Source organism: Callorhinus ursinus, unplaced genomic scaffold, assembly GCF_003265705.2.
Source record: "Callorhinus ursinus isolate GAN/ISIS: 27379988/994484 unplaced genomic scaffold, GSC_fseal_2.0 scaffold28, whole genome shotgun sequence".
Classification (NCBI taxonomy): domain Eukaryota; kingdom Metazoa; phylum Chordata; class Mammalia; order Carnivora; family Otariidae; genus Callorhinus; species Callorhinus ursinus.
In genome coordinates this window covers 6,613,228-6,633,611 of record NW_027397090.1, presented here as the reverse complement: position 1 = coordinate 6,633,611, position 20,384 = coordinate 6,613,228, and the positions used below count along the sequence as shown (strand labels likewise).

The 20,384-nt window shown below is 41.7% G+C and overlaps 1 protein-coding gene across 1 annotated transcript in view; it reads left to right on the top strand.

Annotated features, from left to right (window-relative positions):
• TMC1 (transmembrane channel like 1) overlaps positions 1 to 20,384 on the top strand; it is a 173,002-nt gene that overhangs the window by 113,515 nt on the left and 39,103 nt on the right. Inside the window, exons 9-13 of the mRNA XM_073878079.1 lie at positions 10,823 to 10,965; positions 14,039 to 14,183; positions 14,798 to 14,992; positions 17,581 to 17,760; positions 17,886 to 18,047. Of these exons, the coding sequence (XP_073734180.1) occupies positions 10,823 to 10,965; positions 14,039 to 14,183; positions 14,798 to 14,992; positions 17,581 to 17,760; positions 17,886 to 18,047 (825 nt within the window). The remainder of the gene's footprint in view (positions 1 to 10,822; positions 10,966 to 14,038; positions 14,184 to 14,797; positions 14,993 to 17,580; positions 17,761 to 17,885; positions 18,048 to 20,384) is intronic.

The window sequence follows — 20,384 nt, the reverse complement described above, 5'->3', positions numbered from 1 at the left end:
TGGAGTGGTGGGGGGCGGGAGGGATGGGGTGGCTGGGTGATAGACATCGGGGAGGGTATGTGCTATGGTGAGCGCTGTGAATTGTGCAAGACTGTTGAATCACAGATCTGTACTTCTGAAACAAATAATGCAATATATGTTAAGAAAAAAATAAGGGTTGATACGATGAAGGGATGGAATATGACTGTAAAAATGAAAATTATAAAAAATTTTTAAAAAGTACTTGATCAGAAAGTGTTTGAAAAAATAAAGAGGATTTTAAAAAAAGGAAAGAAAGAAAAAGAGGGGAGAGAATGTGATCAGGCAGGAGACTGGAAAAAAGCCATACACTAGAGATTTAGGGTATATTTTGATATGTTAGAAGAAACTGTATCTCAAAATTTTAAAGAGAGAACAACTTATATATATATGCCAAAAATAAGGGTAACTACTATGAAGGGAGAGAATATGACTCTAAAAATGAAAAATAAAAATGTTTTTTTTAAAAAGGGATTAATAAGGTGTTGGTTGGAAAAGGGAAAAAGAAAAATTCAAAAAAAAAACAGTTAAAAAAATTAACTTTGAAAGACTAAAGAATCATGGTAAAAAAGCTGAATTCTATGTGCAGTATTCCCCTAGCGCTAGAGTTCTCCCGTTCTCCTTGATCCGTAAACTTGGTCTTGGCTTGCTGGCTGTTTGTGCTGATCTTCTGGGGGAGATGCCTGTTGCCGTGGTTCCCAAATGTCTTTGCTGGTGGCGAAATTGCCCTACCCTTGTCCGTCTGGGGTAAGCAAGCTGCTCGGGTTTGCGCTCAGGAGCTTTTGTTCCCTGCAAGCTCTGGTACAGCTTTGGAGGACCAGGGTGAAAATGGTGGCCTCCCAATCTCTACTCGGAGGAGCTGAGAACTCAGGGCCCTGCTCCTCAGTGCACCCCCAGAGAAAAGCAGTCACTCCCGTCTCCCCAGTCTCTGGCCGCACTCCGTGCTCACCCGGCCTGTGACCGAGCGTTTCTATCTCTGGCACCCGACCCCGTGTGGAGTCTCCAAACCCAGCAGATCCCTGCAGTGCGCTCCCGCGCCGCTCCTCCCGGGGGAGGAAGGGGAGTCTCCTCAGCTCTGCCGATTGTTGGGTCCCTGCTGGAGGAGCAGTGGCCCGACTGTCACTGATCACAGTTTATGGCAACCCCGAGCTGAGAGCCCGCACCTCGGCTCCGTCTCTGTAGCCGGCTTCCCTGCTCCGATCCCTGGGAGCTCTGCCGCACTCAGGCACCCCCGGTCTTTCTGTGACCCCAAGGGTCCTGAGACCACACTGTCCCGCGAGGGTTCCACCCCCCGCTTAGCCACTGGAGCGATGTCCCTCCGCGGAGCCGGCTTCTAAAAGTTCCGATTTTGTGCTCCGCGGCTCTAGCACTTGCCAGAAGCGGCCGGCGGAGGCCCCCTCCCCCGCCGTCTATCCTCCCGAATATCGCCTCGGATTCACTTCTCCGCACGTCCTACCTTCCAGAGAGTCGTCGCTTTTCTGTTCAGAGAGTTGTTGCTATTCTTTTCTTCGATCTCCTGTTGAATTTGTAGGTGTTCAGAATGGTTTGATCCCTATTCAGCTGAATTCCTGAGACCAGATGAAATCCAGTTCTCTACTCCTCCGCCATCTTGCTCTGCCACCTCTGGCTCTAGTATTTCTTATCATTCTGGATCAGGGGCCACCTGGGAGGATGTGGTCTCAGGACGAGCACATTATGTTCCATGCTGGTTGATCCAAAGTGGTGGCATCTGGAGGCTGTCTCCTGAACTCTATCTGAGCAGCACATCTGTACGGCTGCTGTAGGGGTCTGTTGGCTCTGAAAATGTGAGCTTGGTTCCTCTACTTTAGATCAGAACTATTACTGCTGTGCTGATCTTAGTTTCAACAAGCTTCAAATACACCAACATAACCTCTTTGTTTCTGCCATTGTCTCAGCCTCACCTGGGGCTGGCTCAGCAGAGACTGAATGCCTAGATGATAAACAATCTTTTGTTGAGGGCAAAAGTATGACCCCGAGCCAGACTGCTAAGCCTCTTGGGGACAAAGCTAAGCCTGTAGATTGTCAAGTCCACCCAGACATATGGCTTTTCCCTGGAATAGAGATCCTAGGTTTGGAAGGGGTAGGGATCTTCTCCTGAGGGATCTTCTATCTGAGGTGAGACTCCTTAGAAGACTTCACTGAACAGAGTGGGTGCTGCTCAGGTGTGTGGTGCTGGGATTGGCGGCATCCAAAGGCTATTCATCCCTGGGTTCCATATTTGCTTTACTTTCTCAATGTTCAGTACAGGTAGCTTTGGTTTAATAGGCTCATTAGGTTTGATTAAGAGAAGCGGCGTCTCAAATTCTGCTCTCACTCATAGGCCTCTTAATCTGCTACTCCTGGACTTCTTTATACATGTCTATAGCTTGTGATAGAAGAGATCCCTGGGTCTGCTTTTAGCTTTCCTGGTATCTTTTTATTCTGTAGACTTGGGACACTGATCCCTTGGGGTCTTCATTTCTATCAGTGCTTTCTTTAATTCAGCAACCACTTCTAGTTTTCACCATCTCCCTCAAGTGGCACCTGGCCAAACCAAAGTGGACCTTTCTTTTTGCCAAAATTTGGGATGCCTATGATCCTGATGTCATACTTGTAACATGAAGACAGCATCCCTTCTTTGGATGTGATCACCTAACCAAGTCTTCTTTTCATTAATTTAGTGAACACTTATTGAGCATTTGCCAGATGCCAGGTAGTGTGGCGGGCGCTAAGCAAAGGTGAGCAAAACCCAACTAGGTCTCTGCCCTCAGAAATTCAAAGTCTAGTAGAGTAATCAAATAATCACAAAAATAAGCGTAACTATGACTGTGCCAAGTACTACAGAAGAAAGGGAAACAGTATTAAGAACATGTAGCAGAGATCCTGACCTGGTTTGCAGCCTAAGACAGGGAGGTAGAGGAGAGCAGAAATTTTTCTGAGAAAGTAAGATTTGAATCGGGCTCTGAGGAGTCAGTATCAGCTCCCAATTTGAGAGGGGGCAGAGGCATTCTAGAAAACAGGGATAGCAAGTCAAAGGACCTGTTGTGGGGGAAGGTTGCCCTCCTCAAGGGACTGACTGGAGGTTAGTGAAACTAGATGAAGAGGCATCGGGGTGGATGGCCTTACAAAGGTATCAAGACGTGTGGGACCCTCTAGAATCTAGGCCATGATAATTTATTTTTTCTCAGAGCAGTTGAAAGTAATTCAGGCAAGTGGTGGATGAGTAGTGGCATTATCAAACTTGGAAATTAAAAAGGTCAACAGAACAGAGAGGAGGAAATTGAATGTGGGGACACCAAGGAAGAGTCTCTCAATACGTGAGAGTATCACATGTCGATAAATATCAGAAAGTGGAGAGACTAAGATTTTTTGGAAGAGCTCAGTTTGCCTGGTAGGAATTTGCTGATATGTAAATATTAGCTGCCAACCTCATAGATAAAAGGCTGAGCCATCGAGTCAGATTAGAACTTCACAGTCTATTAAATTATCCCATAATACAAACAAATGGCACCAGATTTTCAGTCTGATACCTCTGCTGTGACAATAGATTATTTAAGGTTACAAACACTTGAAAACAATTCCGTAAAAACTCTATCCCATGTTCCAGCATCATGTATCTCCAGTAGATGTTATTTACTTATACATTGTATTTGAAATTAATTACATTCATTGATCTTAAATGTTTGAAATAAAATATATGCTGCTCATATAGGATTGAAATTTTCTGGACTTCATTTTTTTCAAATAGTTTATTTTCTCTACTTTTTTTTTGTATTTTCATTTGTTCAAAAACTTTTTAAGATAGATAAAGTAAGGTAATTCCAAGTACAGGCTGTGTCCATATAACCAGATACATCTCTCTTCATATATGAATTTATGATGCTTCATTTTTCATTACTTAAAGGACTAGTAGGCAGATTTAGAAGACCAGAAGTCAATTGAACAACAAAGCCCCGTAAGATAATGCTTTTAATCTCCACCTTGTGAAACAAAAGACCATTTTTCCCATTTGGGAAGAAACTATATGTAGAAGCTCATTTTATAGCACTGAGAATTTATTTTCTAAGAGTTTTAGGCACTTAGACAGTAGGAAAAATTGAGGAGTTTTGGCAGTATTAATGTCTCTCAGACACTTTCTTGGTGTTTTGATTCATTAAATCCCAACATAAGATTGTTATCATCATGTTACTGTCTTGAATGATTTACTCTCTTCTATTAAAATGGGGAGCAGAGAGAAGAAAAACAGAAAAAGGTGGTTTAGATGATAATTTGAAAGAGCGTAATCTCACTGAGGATTGCTAATGACCACCAGAAGCAATTTTTCTGTTCATTCAGTCATTCCACAAACATAAATTGAATGTGAGATGCTGGGAATACAAAGATAACTAATATATTTTCCCTGCCCACAGAGACCTTTTGGTTTAATTGGATGTGCGAACAAACAATTGTCTTATGATGTGACAATCTCAAGCTAACAGATACATGTCCTGGGCACATGAAGGCATAAGGGAGGGAGGATTCTGAGTGACACTTTACTGGAGTTCCATTTACTGGAGACCTGAGAGGACCCAGTAAAGCAATAACTATTTTCCATCTGAGTTCTGAATAGTTTGTTTGAAAGGGGAGGCAGATGGGCACCGAAACTTCACATTCATTACCACTGGGGGCCAAATGGGAGAAATAATCCGAGACTCTTAGCCAAATGGCCCTGCTGATATGGGACTCCAGATTAGTCCATCTTATCCTGGGAAAGCTTATGTCCTACAGGAAGGAAGTTATATTTGGGCTAGGCAAGTACAGCTAATTCATTCAAAAGTACGGATCTGAGAAGTCACTCTACCTTCCCTGGGAGGTAGTGAGTAGAGGGCTAGTGAGGGCCTGGGGAGTGTTTCATGAGGTGGAGCTCTGTGCATCTGAAGGAAATGACCATTTCCCCGTAACAAGTAGCTCGGGTCTAGAGGTCAGTAAAGGCTTTACAGAGGTTGTTTGAACTGGTTTTAAAGGAAGAGTAGCAATAAACTAGACTCTGAAATGGGGAGGACAGCTGGGAACAGCGTTCCAAGCAGAAGAACCTGCACACACCAAGGCATGGAGGCAGGAATTGGTGTCATGCCCTCAATACCCATGAGGGATTCAGCAGAGCTGGTGTTTAGGGAAAGAGTGGCATACTTAAAGATGAGTGTGTCATACCAAAAGGGATCTAATCAAGGAGGACAATTTCATTCCTTTTGCTAAGGAGTCAGACTTTATTCTATAGGCAGTGGAGAGCACAAAGTTTTGAAGTAGGATGGAAGTATGGTCAGTTACCCTTTAGAAGGTTCTTTGTGAATATGAGATGGACTTGGTTGGACTTGGTGTAAGATGGAGGAAGAGAGGCCTGTGAATGGCAGTGGCGTACACAGAAGAGATCAGCATCACATATGACCGTGAGGCAGAAACTACAGGATTCAGCTAGTAACTGCATGTGACTTACAGGTGAAAATGGGAAGATAATGAAATATCCAGGTTTCTGACTGAGGTGACAGATAAGTTGGTGATGTCACTCCCTGAAAGAGGAAGAAGAGGTAGGTTTGGGGGAACTTCTTGAGTTTAAGGTTTCTGTGGGATACCCAAGGAAATAAGATGTGTATTGGGCACTGGGCATAGTATCTAGAATTCCCAGCATTAGTGTCAGTTGGTGACCATGGCACAGAAAAGACAAATGGAAATGCTCTTTACAGAAGCCAGCATAGTTTAAAATGCAGTGTCACATAATGAAAAGAACTCATGGGATTTAGACAGACCTGAGTCAGAATCCTGCCACTTACCACCTGTGAGATATTAAGACAACCACTCTGAGCCTCTTAATTGTCGTGTGTAAAATAGTAGTATTAATACCTATCTAGCAGGCTGGTGTTAAAAAGTAAATGAGGTTGTGTGTGTAAAGCACTAGCACAATGCCTGGCACGTGGTAGATGTTTAATAAAAATTTCTTTTCTTTAATGCTTATTCATGGGTACTTAAGTCATGAAAATATCCATTTCTTGGAGGGACAAGAAAAGAAGAAGAGGGAGCCCTGACAGAGAGAGCATGGTATCCACAAGCCAGAAAGGGGAATGGGGCACCAGCAATGTGAGTTCTCTGGGAAGGAGGCAGAGACATGAGGGAGCTGATCTATGGACGGGCACTAAAAGCAACTGTCTACTTCATGGCTTTTTAAGCGTGGGAGTTCAGGACTACAGTCCTATAGACAGGTACTTAATTCCAGCTATGGAAAACTGGAAGTTCTCTAAAGGCCCAGCCCAGTTTCCTCTTTGTAATCTACATGCTGGCTAGCTAAGAGTCTTCCTCTTTGTAATCTACATGCTCCCTAGCTAAGAGCCATAGGGTGTCAGTTTCATACTCCCAGATCTGGGTTGTAGCAAAAAAGAAAGGAAATAATGGATGGTGATCAAAGCATGAGGTGGAAGCTTGGTGAGTCTGGGCGGAGAGAAAGAAGGCGGCCATGAGCTGGATCTCAGCGCGTACACGTAGGTGCCAGGCTGGTTGACGTCCTTGTGAAGTTAGTTGAGGTTTGTGTTGGGTGTTGTTAGCCTTCTCACGCCTTGCTTCTGTCTGCTTTATCAGATATTAACTGATGCCATGTCCTATCTTTCATCCAGACTTGCAACTTTCTTTAAAGCTAAGGTATAAATGACTGTTAACAATACAGAGAAGGGTAGGAACATATCCCACGGTGTGGTGCCACTCTCCCTTCACATGCCCTTAGCAGGCATGGTCAGAAATCATATCTTCCTTTCCCACCAGTTTTGACTTCAAGATTTTTTTTTTTTTTTTTTTTTTTTTTTTTTTTTATAAAACAGTGGTCTGGAGGTTACTACAAACTGAAAAGAGTTGCTAAGGACACTGAAACTCATTTACCATCCTGGGGATGGAATGTCTTGTTTCGCAGTGACTGTTTATTTGCCATCATGAGAAACGCCAAAGGGGTGGAGTTCTAATATAATTTAAGGTGACAGATACTCACGAAGAGGACATTTGGCATGCAGAACACTTTTAGGGTCCTCGGCCATCCGGTATCTTTCTCCATCTATGTATCATGTTTGGCAAATAGTCAATTCTCAATAAAAAGTTAGTTAAATAAACAAATACATGAGTTGATTCCTAGCGACATCATCAAAACATTCTCTTTCTTGGGGAAATGTGTTGGTGACTGTGAACTAGACCAGCTGCGGCGCTCAAACAGAAATTAGACTCTTAATAGACGATGCGCAAGCATGGAACCCAGAGTTGGACGGGAATGTTTCATGCTCATTTGAAACTTGGCTCTGACTGTGACTTCTCTGTCACAGATTTCGGGGTGGGAGAGTGCTCCCCCAGGGAAAGCCGTGAGTGCTGACATGGAAACTGAATAGAACTTTGGCTAGGCTAGGAGTCATTGCTATTTTAGTCACTTCCAGATGTTTGCTGTTGGAGTTTTAAGGGAAAGGGAAAGATGTGTGGAGTGTGGGGGGCCCGCGGGGTGGGAGGGGAGGGCTGTTTCAAGTCACCCTTCAATATGCTACGAAGACGGATTGGATAAAGCTTTTTAAAATTGTGTTCTTCAGTAGTGCCTCTTTTATTTACATGCTTGACCGCACATGTAGTAGTAGGCAAACTGAAGAAAGCTTTGTGAAATCATCAGGATTCCCCCCAAAACGAACCTTATCCCTCTGGGTTGCCATCTAATATTTATGAAGTGCCAACCATTGAATGGTGCACACACCAGATGAACCTAACAAGTGCACCAGATGCTTGTTATTTATCTACTTTCTCCTTTCATGTTGTTTTGTTGGAGGCGCCTTTTAATCCCGGTGCTGCCATGATGAACTAGAAAATGATGTCAGGTTGTAATGTTTAAGCACTTGGAGATGAGGCCTTTTGAAATCTTCAGAAGGGGTGTTCAGGTCCTTCTCGAGAGGTCCTGGCACCACCATGGATCAGTCCAGGGGGGTAGGTCAAAAGGCCCTGCTGAGTTGGTAGGGTTTCTTGTTTCTTTGTTTCACTGGGAAGGTATGGCATTAGCATGGTACAAGGGGAGGAAGGCAAAGCATGGGAGAAGGAGTAGAGCTTATAGAGTTATGAAGTATATGGATCTGAATCAGACAGACCCAGTTCAAGTTCAGACTGTCACTTGCTGGCTATGTGAGTGTGCACAAGTTACTCAACCTCTCTAAAACTCAGTTTCTTCACCTGCAAAGTAGGAATAAGGCTATTGAGTCTTGCTGGGCAGGGGAATCATGGTGGATAACACCCCTACCTTGTTTAACCAGGTTGTGAGCTAACCAGAAATAAGACAAAACATTAGACAGATGGAGGTCGACATGCCACTTTTATTATTGTTAAAACTGAAATGAAAGAATGTGGCATCTTTCTATGGGCAAGTGAGCCTCACAGCCAGAACTTTCTACGCAGCCGCCCCAGCCCAGGACAGGATGCTCCCTGGGGTAGGGCACAGTGTGTGCTGTCTCAGGAGGGAGAAGAGAGGTGGCCTGCATCATCCCCATCTCTTCCTCCATGCTGTGCTATCAGGTAAGTTTCTCCTCCCCAGGGACAGCATAAGGAAGTGGGGAGTAGCTGGGAGTGTTAGAGTTATGGGTCTTGCCCTCATGCAAGGCAGCACCAAGAGTGGAGGAAAACCCATTGCCCCTAACAGAAGCAACTTCAGAGGGTTCTTGTAAGGATTCTGTGAGATGAGAGAACGTGTTTGGCAAATGCTAAATGCTCAACAAAATGTCCTGATTGATGTTATTGCATCATCACCCAGCACAGGGAGAGTGGCAAGGAAATGCGGTGAGGGTCGTTTGCAGGGAAAAATAGAGGAGTTTGGGAAATGATATGTGTTGTACTCATGGGGAAAAATATAAACACTTTAGGGTATCTTTAAACCAGATAGGAGGCAAGTGCCTATACTTACCAGACTCTGTTATTGTTGCTCTGGGACAGGAAGACCAGCCTGAAGGCTTAGGACACGGTAGAAAGAGACTGGATTTAAAATAGCTGAGAAGAAGCAGAGCCCTTAACTAGATGAATGTGAAACAAGAACATGTCATTGAACTGACTGAGGGAAATCCTTCCAATGTTTATTCTCCTGGGATGATTTCTGGGTCTTGGGCAGTTGACCAATCCCTCCCTATGTGGTTTTTTTATTTGGGGCATGAGATTAGCCCATGTGCTTCCCCAGTCTGAGGTTTCTACAAGTTCTTTAGCCCCAGATTTTTCTTTTGGGTAGGATTTCTTTCTTTTTTTTTTTTTTTTTTAAATTTTATTTATTTATTTGACAGAGAGAGACAGCGAGAGAGAGAACACAAGCAGGGGGAGTGAGAGAGGGAGAAGCAGGCTTCCCGCCGAGCAGGGAGCCCGATGCGAGGCTCAATCCCAGGACCCCGGGATCATGACCTGAGCAGAAGGCAAACGCTTAACGACTGAGCCACCCAGGTGCCCCATGGATTTCTTTTTTCTTGAGCTGAAAAAAAAAAAAATGCAGACAAAGGCAGGTGTGGTGTGGGGAAACACTTCTGTTTTTACCTTCATCCCCCTCATTCCATCCTGACCCTACTCAAAGCCCATGAGCTCTTCTGAGATTTTCTTTCTTTCTTCTGAGATTTTTCCTGCTAATTCTTACACAGTATTAAAACATAAACTTGCTGCAAATTTCTAAAGCAATAATTATTCCAGATCTTTTTTGGCCTCTGTTTTGAGCTAGGCATGATCTCCGTTTAAGGCAATTTTCTAAATTGCTTCTCTTAAATCTTCCTTCTGGGAATTAACATCCAGGGGATTTTCTCCTCTTTCTCTTCCACCCTGCCTCCCCACTTTTTTAGTAGTGGGCCTTAAAGTCCCTGGCTGTATATAAATGATGTCAAAGGTAGCCAGTTGGGCTTTCTAAGACTCAAGGGTGACTCACTTGATCTCCAGAGGAAGCCTTGCATTGGCAAGTTATTATTGTCTCACTTCACAAAACACAGTAATTTCAAGTTATTGCCAGAGAGAGGAAGTCAGAGGGAAGCCAGGGCAGTGGAAATGTAGTAATAGGGAAACATGCTTCAAAGCTGAGAGTGAAAAGCAGTGAATTCGAGGAGAGAAAGATGAAGACCATGACAGAGGAAAGAGCATCAGAATATGCCAATGTTCCCCGTATAAAGAGGGCTCCTCAGGAAGCTTTGGGAGATGGTAATTCTAATTATCTGGCAGGTCATTTTAAGGAAAGAACACGTAATTGCACAAATAAACATGCTTGCTCTGGGAGAATGCTCTAATGGTCTTGATGCCTACAAGGTTGTGCAGACTGGTTCCCATGACCTCTCACCTGCTCTTCACCTTTGCTCAATGTGAGCTGAGACACGGCCTCTGTGGTTCGAGGAGAATCAATCTAATGGTGGTTCAGGTGACTGGAGGTGGAAACTTGCCATGACACTTTGAGGAAGCACGTTTCAGATCCTCCCCAAATGTTAAGCAAGCTCTTAAAATTGTAAATCTAATGGCACCATGAAGTGTGTTTTGATGTTTCAATCAATGGGCATTTCACGGTGATGGCTCCACAGCTCAGCAAGCCTATATTTGGTTAAAAATTTGGCCTATTTAGAAGTCCCTGAATTTCGAGTAAACCAAGAGGCTGCCAATCAATGTGGCAGCTGAAACATTTGCTCTACGAAACAAAAACAATAGGACTCAACTCCCAAGTTTGAAAATTAATGACATTTTGTTGTTTCTCTTAAAAGTCAATCTTTTTTCTTTGAGTTGCTCTTCATAGCATCTGCTAAGTGGCTTTGTTGTTGGATTTTAGGGCTTGGCGCAATATTCCATCCTCTTTTATGGCTATTATGACAATAAACGAACAATTGGATGGATGAATTTCAGGCTGCCGCTCTCCTATTTTCTGGTGGGGCTCATGTGCATCGGATACAGCTTTCTGGTTGTCCTTAAAGCGTAAGTTTCACCGGTCTCTTGGGAAGCGAGCCATGATTTCTGGAATCAAATAGTATAGTTAATTTAAGAATTGGATGCAATTTTTATTCTATTTTATATCTAGAGGATACTGAGTCTGTAAGAGATAAAATGTAGTTTTAATACCAACACTAATGTTAGACTCTGACATTCCCCAAACAAAAGGGTTGAACACAAGCTCAGGCCTTTGGATCATCTCACTGGGCTGCACCCCTTCCCTGTGTTTAAGCAGATTTTGAAGATACACCTTTTTAAACTTCAAGGTATGAATCCATATTGCAAACAAGCCAGGGAAACAGCTGCTGGCCCCCCTTTTTTGTGTGCAGAGAAGTTTGCAAGTTGCAGAATCAGCTCAATAGGCAGAATCTGTTATTTTCTGCTCATTAAAAAAACAAAACAGAACCAGAGTAGTCACTCAACCAAAAAAAAAAAAAAAAAATCAGCCGTATAAGACAGCGAAAACGAATGGCCCCCAATGGGACCGTCATGATCAACTGAAGAATCATGGTCTGTCTGGAAGAACATTTATTAGAGCATAGAGAAGAATTTCATCAGAGAACTGATGAAGCTGCAGTTCATTTCCCCCCTGCCTGAAATGTATGTGGAGCAACCCATTTAAAAACAGGGCAGAAACCTGCATGTGGGGCTATGAGTAATCTCCATAATCCGTGAGCCAATTCTCTGAGCTAGCTTAGAAGTCTTGAGAGACCTCCTTCACTGTTCTGACCCTTTTATTGGATCATGAACAAGGTGAATTGGCTTTTTGCTTCATCACAGGAAAGAACCTCTGCCTGAGGGTCCAGGTCATCCTCCCTGATCACGCTTCTTGCTCAGCAGGGAGCCTGCTTCTCCATCTCCCACTCCCCCGGCTTGTCCTTTCTCTCTGTCAAATAAATAAATAAAATCTTAAAAAAAAAAAGAATGTAATACATGCTATTTAGTATAGTATGGCCCTTACTGTAATTTTCCCCCCTTGTGTAGTGGGCTTATCCTGCGAGCTTCTAGAGAGTTGCTTCCTACCTCCCTTTCAATCCCCTCGCTCCTCCTGACTTTCATTTTAGCAGAGGCTCCATTACAGTGACCCTGTTGGCTTAGGATTTATGGAGGCACTTATTCGAATAATTGAAAACTTTCACCATCCATAAAATGACCAAATAACCAAGGCAAAAAGTCGAGGCAAAGGCATGAATGCAACAGTTGCTTTCTACAACCTCCCAGCAAAGCAAACGGTATGCGGAGGTTGCTTCTCATAGACACAGTGGTTCAAATCTACAGCCTCCTCGAAAAAGGAAGAATTTCCATAGGTAGTTGCATTTTTTTTCCCCTCTATGGGCAAGGGCTAGAGCTGTCCATGGAACATTTAATAGGTGTTAGGGCTGTCCCCGAACAAAAGTGTGCTACAATCCCACAGTTTGTCTTCGGGATCTTCCCTTCCTTCTTTTAGCACTCCCCCCTCTTTCTAGTCGGTTCCCGCATGCTGGCTTTTCCTGACTCGCTTGCCCAGCTCATTCTCCCTTATCTGGTAGCCACAGCCCACAATTTTGCCAGGGAAGCTCCATTCAAAACTTCAATCTGTCAAGCATCCATTTTGATTTGAAGCCCTACCCTTTTGCTCAGTGACAGTGCAGAAATGGATGGTGGCATATGAATCATATAAGTAATTTTCTCCCCCGGTTAAACCAGTGGGAATCTTGGATTTCAACCCCTTTTGACCTACAGAAAGGCATTTTATGTGATTCAACATATCTCATACAGTCCTAGCTTGGGCACCAGAGAGAAGTCGGAGAGCCTAAGCCCTTGACCTACCTCCGTGGTTAACTCCTGGAAAGTGTCCAGCAAATCACTTCATAATTCTAACCCTTACCTTCCCCATCTGTAAAAAGAGAATAATATTAACTACCTTGACCTTTTGCTCAGTTGTTGAGAAGGGGCAAATATGATGATACAGGCAAACACCTGATTTCAAAGCGTAAAATGATAGACTGAAATAAGGGATAATTATTTTTGGTGATTTTTCGTAACCCATTAACCCATTTAAAATATATAAACCTCTATAAGGAGTGGAGCTAATAGTAGGCCACGTCAGAGGTGCCTGCCAACCTATAATCTCAGCTTTATGGCATGGTGCTTCTTTCCTTTTTGGTTCCATATCACTATAATATTCAAAAAACCAAAACCTTATGGGATCATTTTATAATATGTATCATATGAAATTTTAATTTTGCTATTTATAGTGATAAGGGGAAAAGAAAGGAAGTGGAGTGGAATATGGATCTCAAACCACTGAAATAAACTTTAAGTAAATGCATTTTAAGCTCTCCAAGCAAAAAAAAAGTGTGTGTGTGTGTACATATATACACACACATATATATTCTAATCAGTGATTTATATATATTAAAATATATTGATTAGAATATATGTAACCCATTGGCATGAAGGTTGTATAAAAACTTTGCTTTTTGTTTGAGAGTTACAGAGTATGGAGAAATTTCATGCATTCAGTCTGTTCTTTGGGAAGAGATTCTTGGGTGGGAGTTGAATCTATGCAGGAGTTTCCTGACCTGCCCTGGGTTAGTTCATTCCTAGCTGCAGCGGGATCTGGAAATAAGCTAAAGCTGCCTAGAACAGTTTAAGCGTATACATGTTTTTTTTTTTTTCCTGGGGAGGGACCCATTTGTTTTCGTCAGAGTTTTAAAGAGAGCCTTATCCTGCAAAAGGTTAAGAAACAAGTATATGATGCTAAGAAAAGAGTTTGGAAAAACAAATTAAAAATATATATTTTTATAGGACCAGTTTCATTGTTAAAATCATCAATGTTTCATAGTCTTTTAATCTTGAAAGACCTGGAAAATGAACAGTTTAAAAAATTAAAACAAAACCAAAATTTAAAGGTAAACTTCTATTTTCTGGTCATAAGAACAAACTTTGTTTGAAAATACATGCTTTCAGGATATTGCTTCTCCAGGCTACCTGTAATTGTACTATTTTGCTACTCCCTACCCTCTCCCTTTCTTTGTGTTTCCGGGGGGCTAGATTAAACTCCGTGTTTTTACAGGATGACCAAAAATATCGGGGATGATGGGGGTGGTGATGACAATACATTTAACTTCAGCTGGAAGGTATTCACAAGCTGGGACTACCTGATTGGCAATCCGGAAACAGCAGACAACAAATTCAATTCTATCACCATGAACTTTAAGGTAAACACATCAACTTCAGGAGCTGTGCCTTTGGATTTCTAAGACTAAAATCAGAGCCATTCCATACGGTTTAGCTAGCGAAGTATCCTGACAATTAAAAGAAAGATTAACTCATCATTTTTGCCTACCAGGATCCGGGCAGGGTTCTGATTGTGATTGGAAAATATCTGATGACCCACGACAGCACAATTTCTTCTCTAAATTTGGTAGTAAAAATACCGCCATTGGTTTGAAACAGGAGACCATTAGTAATCAGAATTGGATAGTCTAAATAATAGAACAATGCTGACTAATTATTTACAGGAATAAGCTAGCTCAATATTCAAAATGACTCTTAGGTATTGTTTTGTAGCTTCAAAAAAAAAAAAAAAGACTTTATCAGAAGAGAATTTAGAAAGAAGATTGTCCTAGTATTAGATCCATCAGAGTTTGTAAGAATTCTCCCTTCCTTCACTTGTTCTCACTTGCTGCTGATAGTCACCTGGTTTGCGGAATCCCAGATAGAGTGTGCATTTTCATTCCTCATTGGATATTTGCAAGAATATTTTCCGAGTGTGTGCTAGTTTTTGTAGCTCAGATACACTTCTTTTTTTTTCTGTTTTGCTTGAGTGCAGGAAGCAATCATAGAGGAAAGAGCAGCCCAAGTAGAAGAAAACGTCCACTTGATCCGATTCCTGAGGTTTCTTGCTAACTTCTTCGTGTTTCTAACACTTGGAGGAAGTGGATACCTCATCTTCTGGGCTGTGAAGCGATCCCAGGAATTTGCACAGCAAGATCCTGACACCCTTGGGTGGTGGGAAAAGAATGAAGTTCGTCTCTGCATGCTTTCTGTGTGCTTAGAACCTGACATTTGAAATTGTGTGGGTTATGCTTCTATGTTGCAATGTTAAACAAGGCCACATTTTTCCTATCTTCGCCCATGCTGCCCTGTCTCACATTTTCCACTCTATTCCAGTCTTATTTCCAGATCTTTCTACTGCCTGTCTGTTTTTCATTTTGTGAATTTATGGTAAAGCTGGAGTTGAAAGATATTGGAACACATATATTCCAACCAGTATATTTAACAGATGCGGTTAATGAGTGTCAGGAGAGGGGGCGGTGTGTTCAGGTCACAGAATCGTGGAGTAGAGTGAGTTAAAACTGAGGGATCTTGATTTCAAGGCCCACACTCCTTCCATGACTCTATGTTTCTTGCTCTGTAGATTCTGTGTCTGTCACTGAAAGATCCAATTGTTGCCCGAATTCTTTGAAACAGCAATGTTAGAGCCCTTGGTTCCTCTGTTTATCTCACCAGAAACATTCAGATTACCTCCTCCACTGTTGGCAAGTCTGGGATTCTCTCTGTCTCTCCCTAGCAGCCTCACTGCACACTTTCCACCTTCTCCTCCCCTTGCCTTATTTCCTCCCCCTCCAAGAGATAGTCAAATGAGGAAGGCCTGCTCTTTGCTTGCCTGGAATTAAATCGGACTGTGATGTGTCTTCCGGATATGTGCCCACTGAGCAGGTCAGAGGAAGGAAGTCAGATATTGAGAGTAAGAAAATTCAGGTATTTAGAATAAGGAAATCATTATGTGTTGTCACTAGGGCCTGTTCCCTTCCGTAAAATGTCCTGGCATACAATGTGGCATCATTTTAAACTTGGCCATTTTCAAGGTATGTATAGATTGAGGCTGTGGGAAGTGTAGACTGCCCACAATGAAACTTGTGCAGAGCCTCAGAAAGAGATTTCCAAAGAGATTCAGACCAAAGAGGTTCAGAAAGTCCGTATAAGCGTAGAATTTTCTAGAAATATCTTGGACAAAATATAACCTATTTACAATGAAAAGCTCCAAATGAAAACATTCCAGGTATTTCAGAAGTGGTAATACTGGAAATGGGAGACCATACATTTAAGAGGCTATAACAGCACAGACATTTCAGAGAAACCTATAAAAAGTCATTAGGTAGAGGGATTTTATTTATTTAAAGCAGAGGAGAACCTCAAAGCATTTATCAAGTCTTTTGCCAAAGTTTCTCCTTATAGTTGTGATAATTGCTATAATAGTCAAAATTACCATGCCACTTTGGTCCAAGGGTTCATATTGATCATATTTTTGTATAAATGAACCAGAGTAGAGGGTGGGGAGTTGATTTTCATTAGCTAGAAGAGTCACTCTATGGAAGGTCTGTTTAACACCATTTTAGGGGACCCTGAGTCCTAAGGGCCAACAAAGGTAGTAATGGGGATTCATGAATAACTTCATACATTTGATGAAACAGAATTTAAATTTACCTTATAAAAGATTGCACAGGATCTGCCAAGTTTTTACCTTAGGCTGAAATTATATCGTGCTGATTTTATATTATGCCATGCTGATTTTTATCTCCTCTTGGTCATGCTCATATAATGTTCTTAATAAAAATGGGAAAAACCATACTGACAATTATTTTCTCAATACAGTCTGGTAGTTATAATCATTCAAAACATGGAATCAAGAAATGGCAATAGGAAATGTTTAGTGGTGACAGTTTGAACCAGGTATTTAGGAAAGGCCCTTGCCAGGGCTACCCAAAATCTTTTTTCATTTAAGGAGGCTTTTTCCCCATCACAAAAGTAGTACATGCACTGAATTCTTTTCCCCGATTTAATTTAGCCTAATATTATAATTATAAAGGTGCCAGACAGGAAATATGGACCATACATTTGCTACTTTCCATATTCTCTTTCCCTCCCCCCCCCCCGCCCCCCCCCCCCCCCCCCCCCCCCCACTGGCATTATAAACCAGTTCTTCTTTCCTGGAACTTTCTTACCTTGGCTTTGATAACATCATGACTTGTGTTCTCCTTTTGTTTCTCTGAATATCCTGTTTTCTTTGATAAACCCATTCTTTTTTTTTTTTTTTTGCCCCAATAGGGTGTATCCCCCAGAATTCAGTATTTAGTCCTGAGCCCATCTCAAGGAGCTCATTTATTCCAACTGATTGGACTAGCCCATATGCTGGTAATTGTCAAATTAGTATTTCCAGTTTGGACCTCATTCCTCAAGCAGATCATGTTCCCTTTCCTTTGGAAATCTTGTTGCAAAGTGTATCACCTTATCAGAATCAATCAGTTCCCATGTAGAACAGTATGTGTTCTTTGGATAGAGAGTGATGTAAGTTACTTCCCTCATTATACTAGGAAACAGACTATTATTACTGGCACGTACATAAGCTCATACCCAAGCACACCTCGAGATGGGGAGTTGAATATTTTCTTTGTTGTCTTATTAAGATCAAATTTTAAAAGTGCATAAGATAATCTTCTTCAGTCTTATAAAAGATGAAGGAAATCTAGCTGAAATCTTGCAAAATCCTGGAAGAAAGCAATTATTTTTTAAATACCATTAACTTAGTTAATTCCTTGTGTCTCCCTGTAGATGAACATGGTCATGTCCCTCCTGGGGATGTTCTGTCCAACACTGTTTGACTTATTTGCTGAATTGGAAGACTACCATCCCCTCATTGCTCTGAAATGGCTACTGGGACGCATTTTTGCTCTACTTTTAGGCAACTTGTATGTATTTATTCTTGCCTTGATGGATGAGATTAACAACAAGGTAAGTCTTGTATCTGGACTGTTCTTGGCATCAATGTGTTGTTACATTCCCAGTCTCCAGATTGCTGGAAATGCCTCTGAACTCTGTGCTGTCTCCATCTTTGCTTCCATCATTTTGCATCCTAGATTGAAGAGGAGAAGCTGGTAAAGGCCAATATTACCCTCTGGGAAGCCAACATGATCAAGGCCTACAATGCATCACTCACGGGAAATAGCACTGGGCCACCTTTTTTTGTGCACCCTGCAGATGTACCTCGAGGACCCTGCTGGGAAACAATGGTGGGGCAGGTAATGTCACCAACAGAAGTGTGTGACAATAAATGGATTAAAAAAGAGCAGAATCAATTATGTCTTTCATAAGTGTGGCCTATTTTTTTTATTGCTTCATAAAAAATACCAAAGATTTACTGAAGGCTTACTATGGTGCTGGCTATGAATTTCATATGTAGTCTCTCATGCAGTCCTCACTCCATCTATTGAGGTAAATACTACTTTTACACCTTTTTTTTACAGTTGTGTATAAAGAAAGGATATTTTCAAATGGTGTGAGGAGAGGTTCATCTTTTATTTGTGTTATAATAAGGCACTTAGATTTAGATACAGGCTCCAGTGAATATTTAAATGGAACTCTACGTATTACTACCAGTTTTCCATTAAAAAAATAGATTCTTTGGGGAGTGCACACTAATACTAATTTTGGCAGTGTCCATTTTTGTCAAATAATTGTCCCTTAAGTGTTAAAGGAAATACTATTTTAGGTTAGTTGTTTTCATGATGATTATGTAAACGGCCCCAGTCCAAGACTACTAGTATTTTACCAGAGAAAAGAGAGAATGTTTCACATGGCTTTCTGTCCAATAAAGGAAACCAAACAAGGAAAAACAACAATAAACTATTTTACATCTCTTATTTCTATACAGATCCAATTTTTATTTTGAAAAGCCTTTAATTTGATCTGATTAGAATTGACATTGCTACTGTGCATTTCATAAACCAATTTTGGACTTGGGTTCATCGATGAGGACCAGATACTTTTAAATATGTCATCATGCATCTGCCTGCCTATTGGACAACATTCAGTCTCAGCAGTAATGTGGTCTTATGGAATTATTTGAATGATTTTTTGCTGTGTACTTATTTTTTATAATCTAAAAGGAAAAATTGAAAGTTAGTGTTAGGCTTATAAAACTGATGCAACGTAAACAAATGTGGATATCATTAGATGCCCTCATGCTCAATTAGATGCTCATCAAACTAAAGCCAATCAACTGATATTTAATTGTGGGGAAAAAAAATAAGAACAACGTATGTGATGCTAGACACATGTCCAAAAAGTATGGTATGATTAAGGATTTTGTTTTACTTTATTTTTATGCTTTCAGGGGCCAGATAAGCATCTCCCTTTCCGGTTACATATCATTAAATACTCAATTTTCAGATATGCACATTCCATATATGTTTATAGAACATATTATATGTGAAATAATAAATGAAATGAAAATAAGTGAAGGCTGCCTTTACCTAGGAGAGAGGTATGGTAGATGGGGTAATGGCCCTTCAAAGATGTCCATGCCTAATCTCTGGAATCCCTCTGACTATGTTACCTTACGTGGTAACATGGACTTTGCTGATGGGACTAAGTGAAGGAAAATTATCCTGGATTATGTGGATGGACCTAATGAAATCACAAGTAGGGACAAAAGAGTCAAAGTCAGAAAAAACAGACGTGACAGTGGAACCAGTTGGAGAGATGTGCTTTATAGATGGACAAAGAGGGGCTGTGAGCCCAGGAGCGCTGGCAGCCTCTAGAAGCTGAACAAGGTGGGGACCCAGATTCCTCCCTGACGCCTACACCTTGATTTTAGACTTCTGACCTCCAGAACTGTAAGAAAATATATTTGTGTTGTTTTAAGCCCTGAAGTTTGTGGTAATTTGTGACAGCAGGTACAGGAGGTGAATGCACAGGAGTACATTGGTTTCTGGGTTTCAAGGGTCCTTCCTTGAAGTGAAGTCTGGTCACGGTGCTTCACACAGGTCTCATCACATCTAGGCTGCTCCTTGAGTCTTCAGCTAAAGTGGAAAGAAATGAAAAATTGGGGAAAAAAGGATTTTTTTTCACAAACTCAGAAAGTTTGAGATGTTCTCTCCTGCATGTCCTAGAATGCAGACTGGCAGGTGGGCTATGACACCTACCCTTTAACAGTCTTGACGGAATGGACTGTCAAGGATAACACTGAGGCTGCTCGCTTCTGGGGAAGGGAAAGTGATTAATTAGGTAGGAATGCCAGTGCAATCGAGCAGGATACTTATGTCTCCAATTATGCAGAAGCTTCTGTGTTGGTCCTACACATACTGGCTTAAAGGAAAAGTCACTTATTTAATTCTTCTTGAGACCTTGCTGCTTGTCTTGTCCTTAAAAAAAAAAAAAAATCCCATCTTTGGTGCTTCTCCTTGCTTCATCATCTCTCCTTACTTCCCCCTTCTCTTTCACCTTCCTTTCCCTAAGGGGGCATTCAGCGCTTGTGGGAAAGTCTGCAGGAGCTGACCCAGAGGTTGTGGTTCTGAACAGAATGAAGATGAGGGAGGTAGAGTCCTTGCAGACGAGAAGAACACAGGGGACACAAA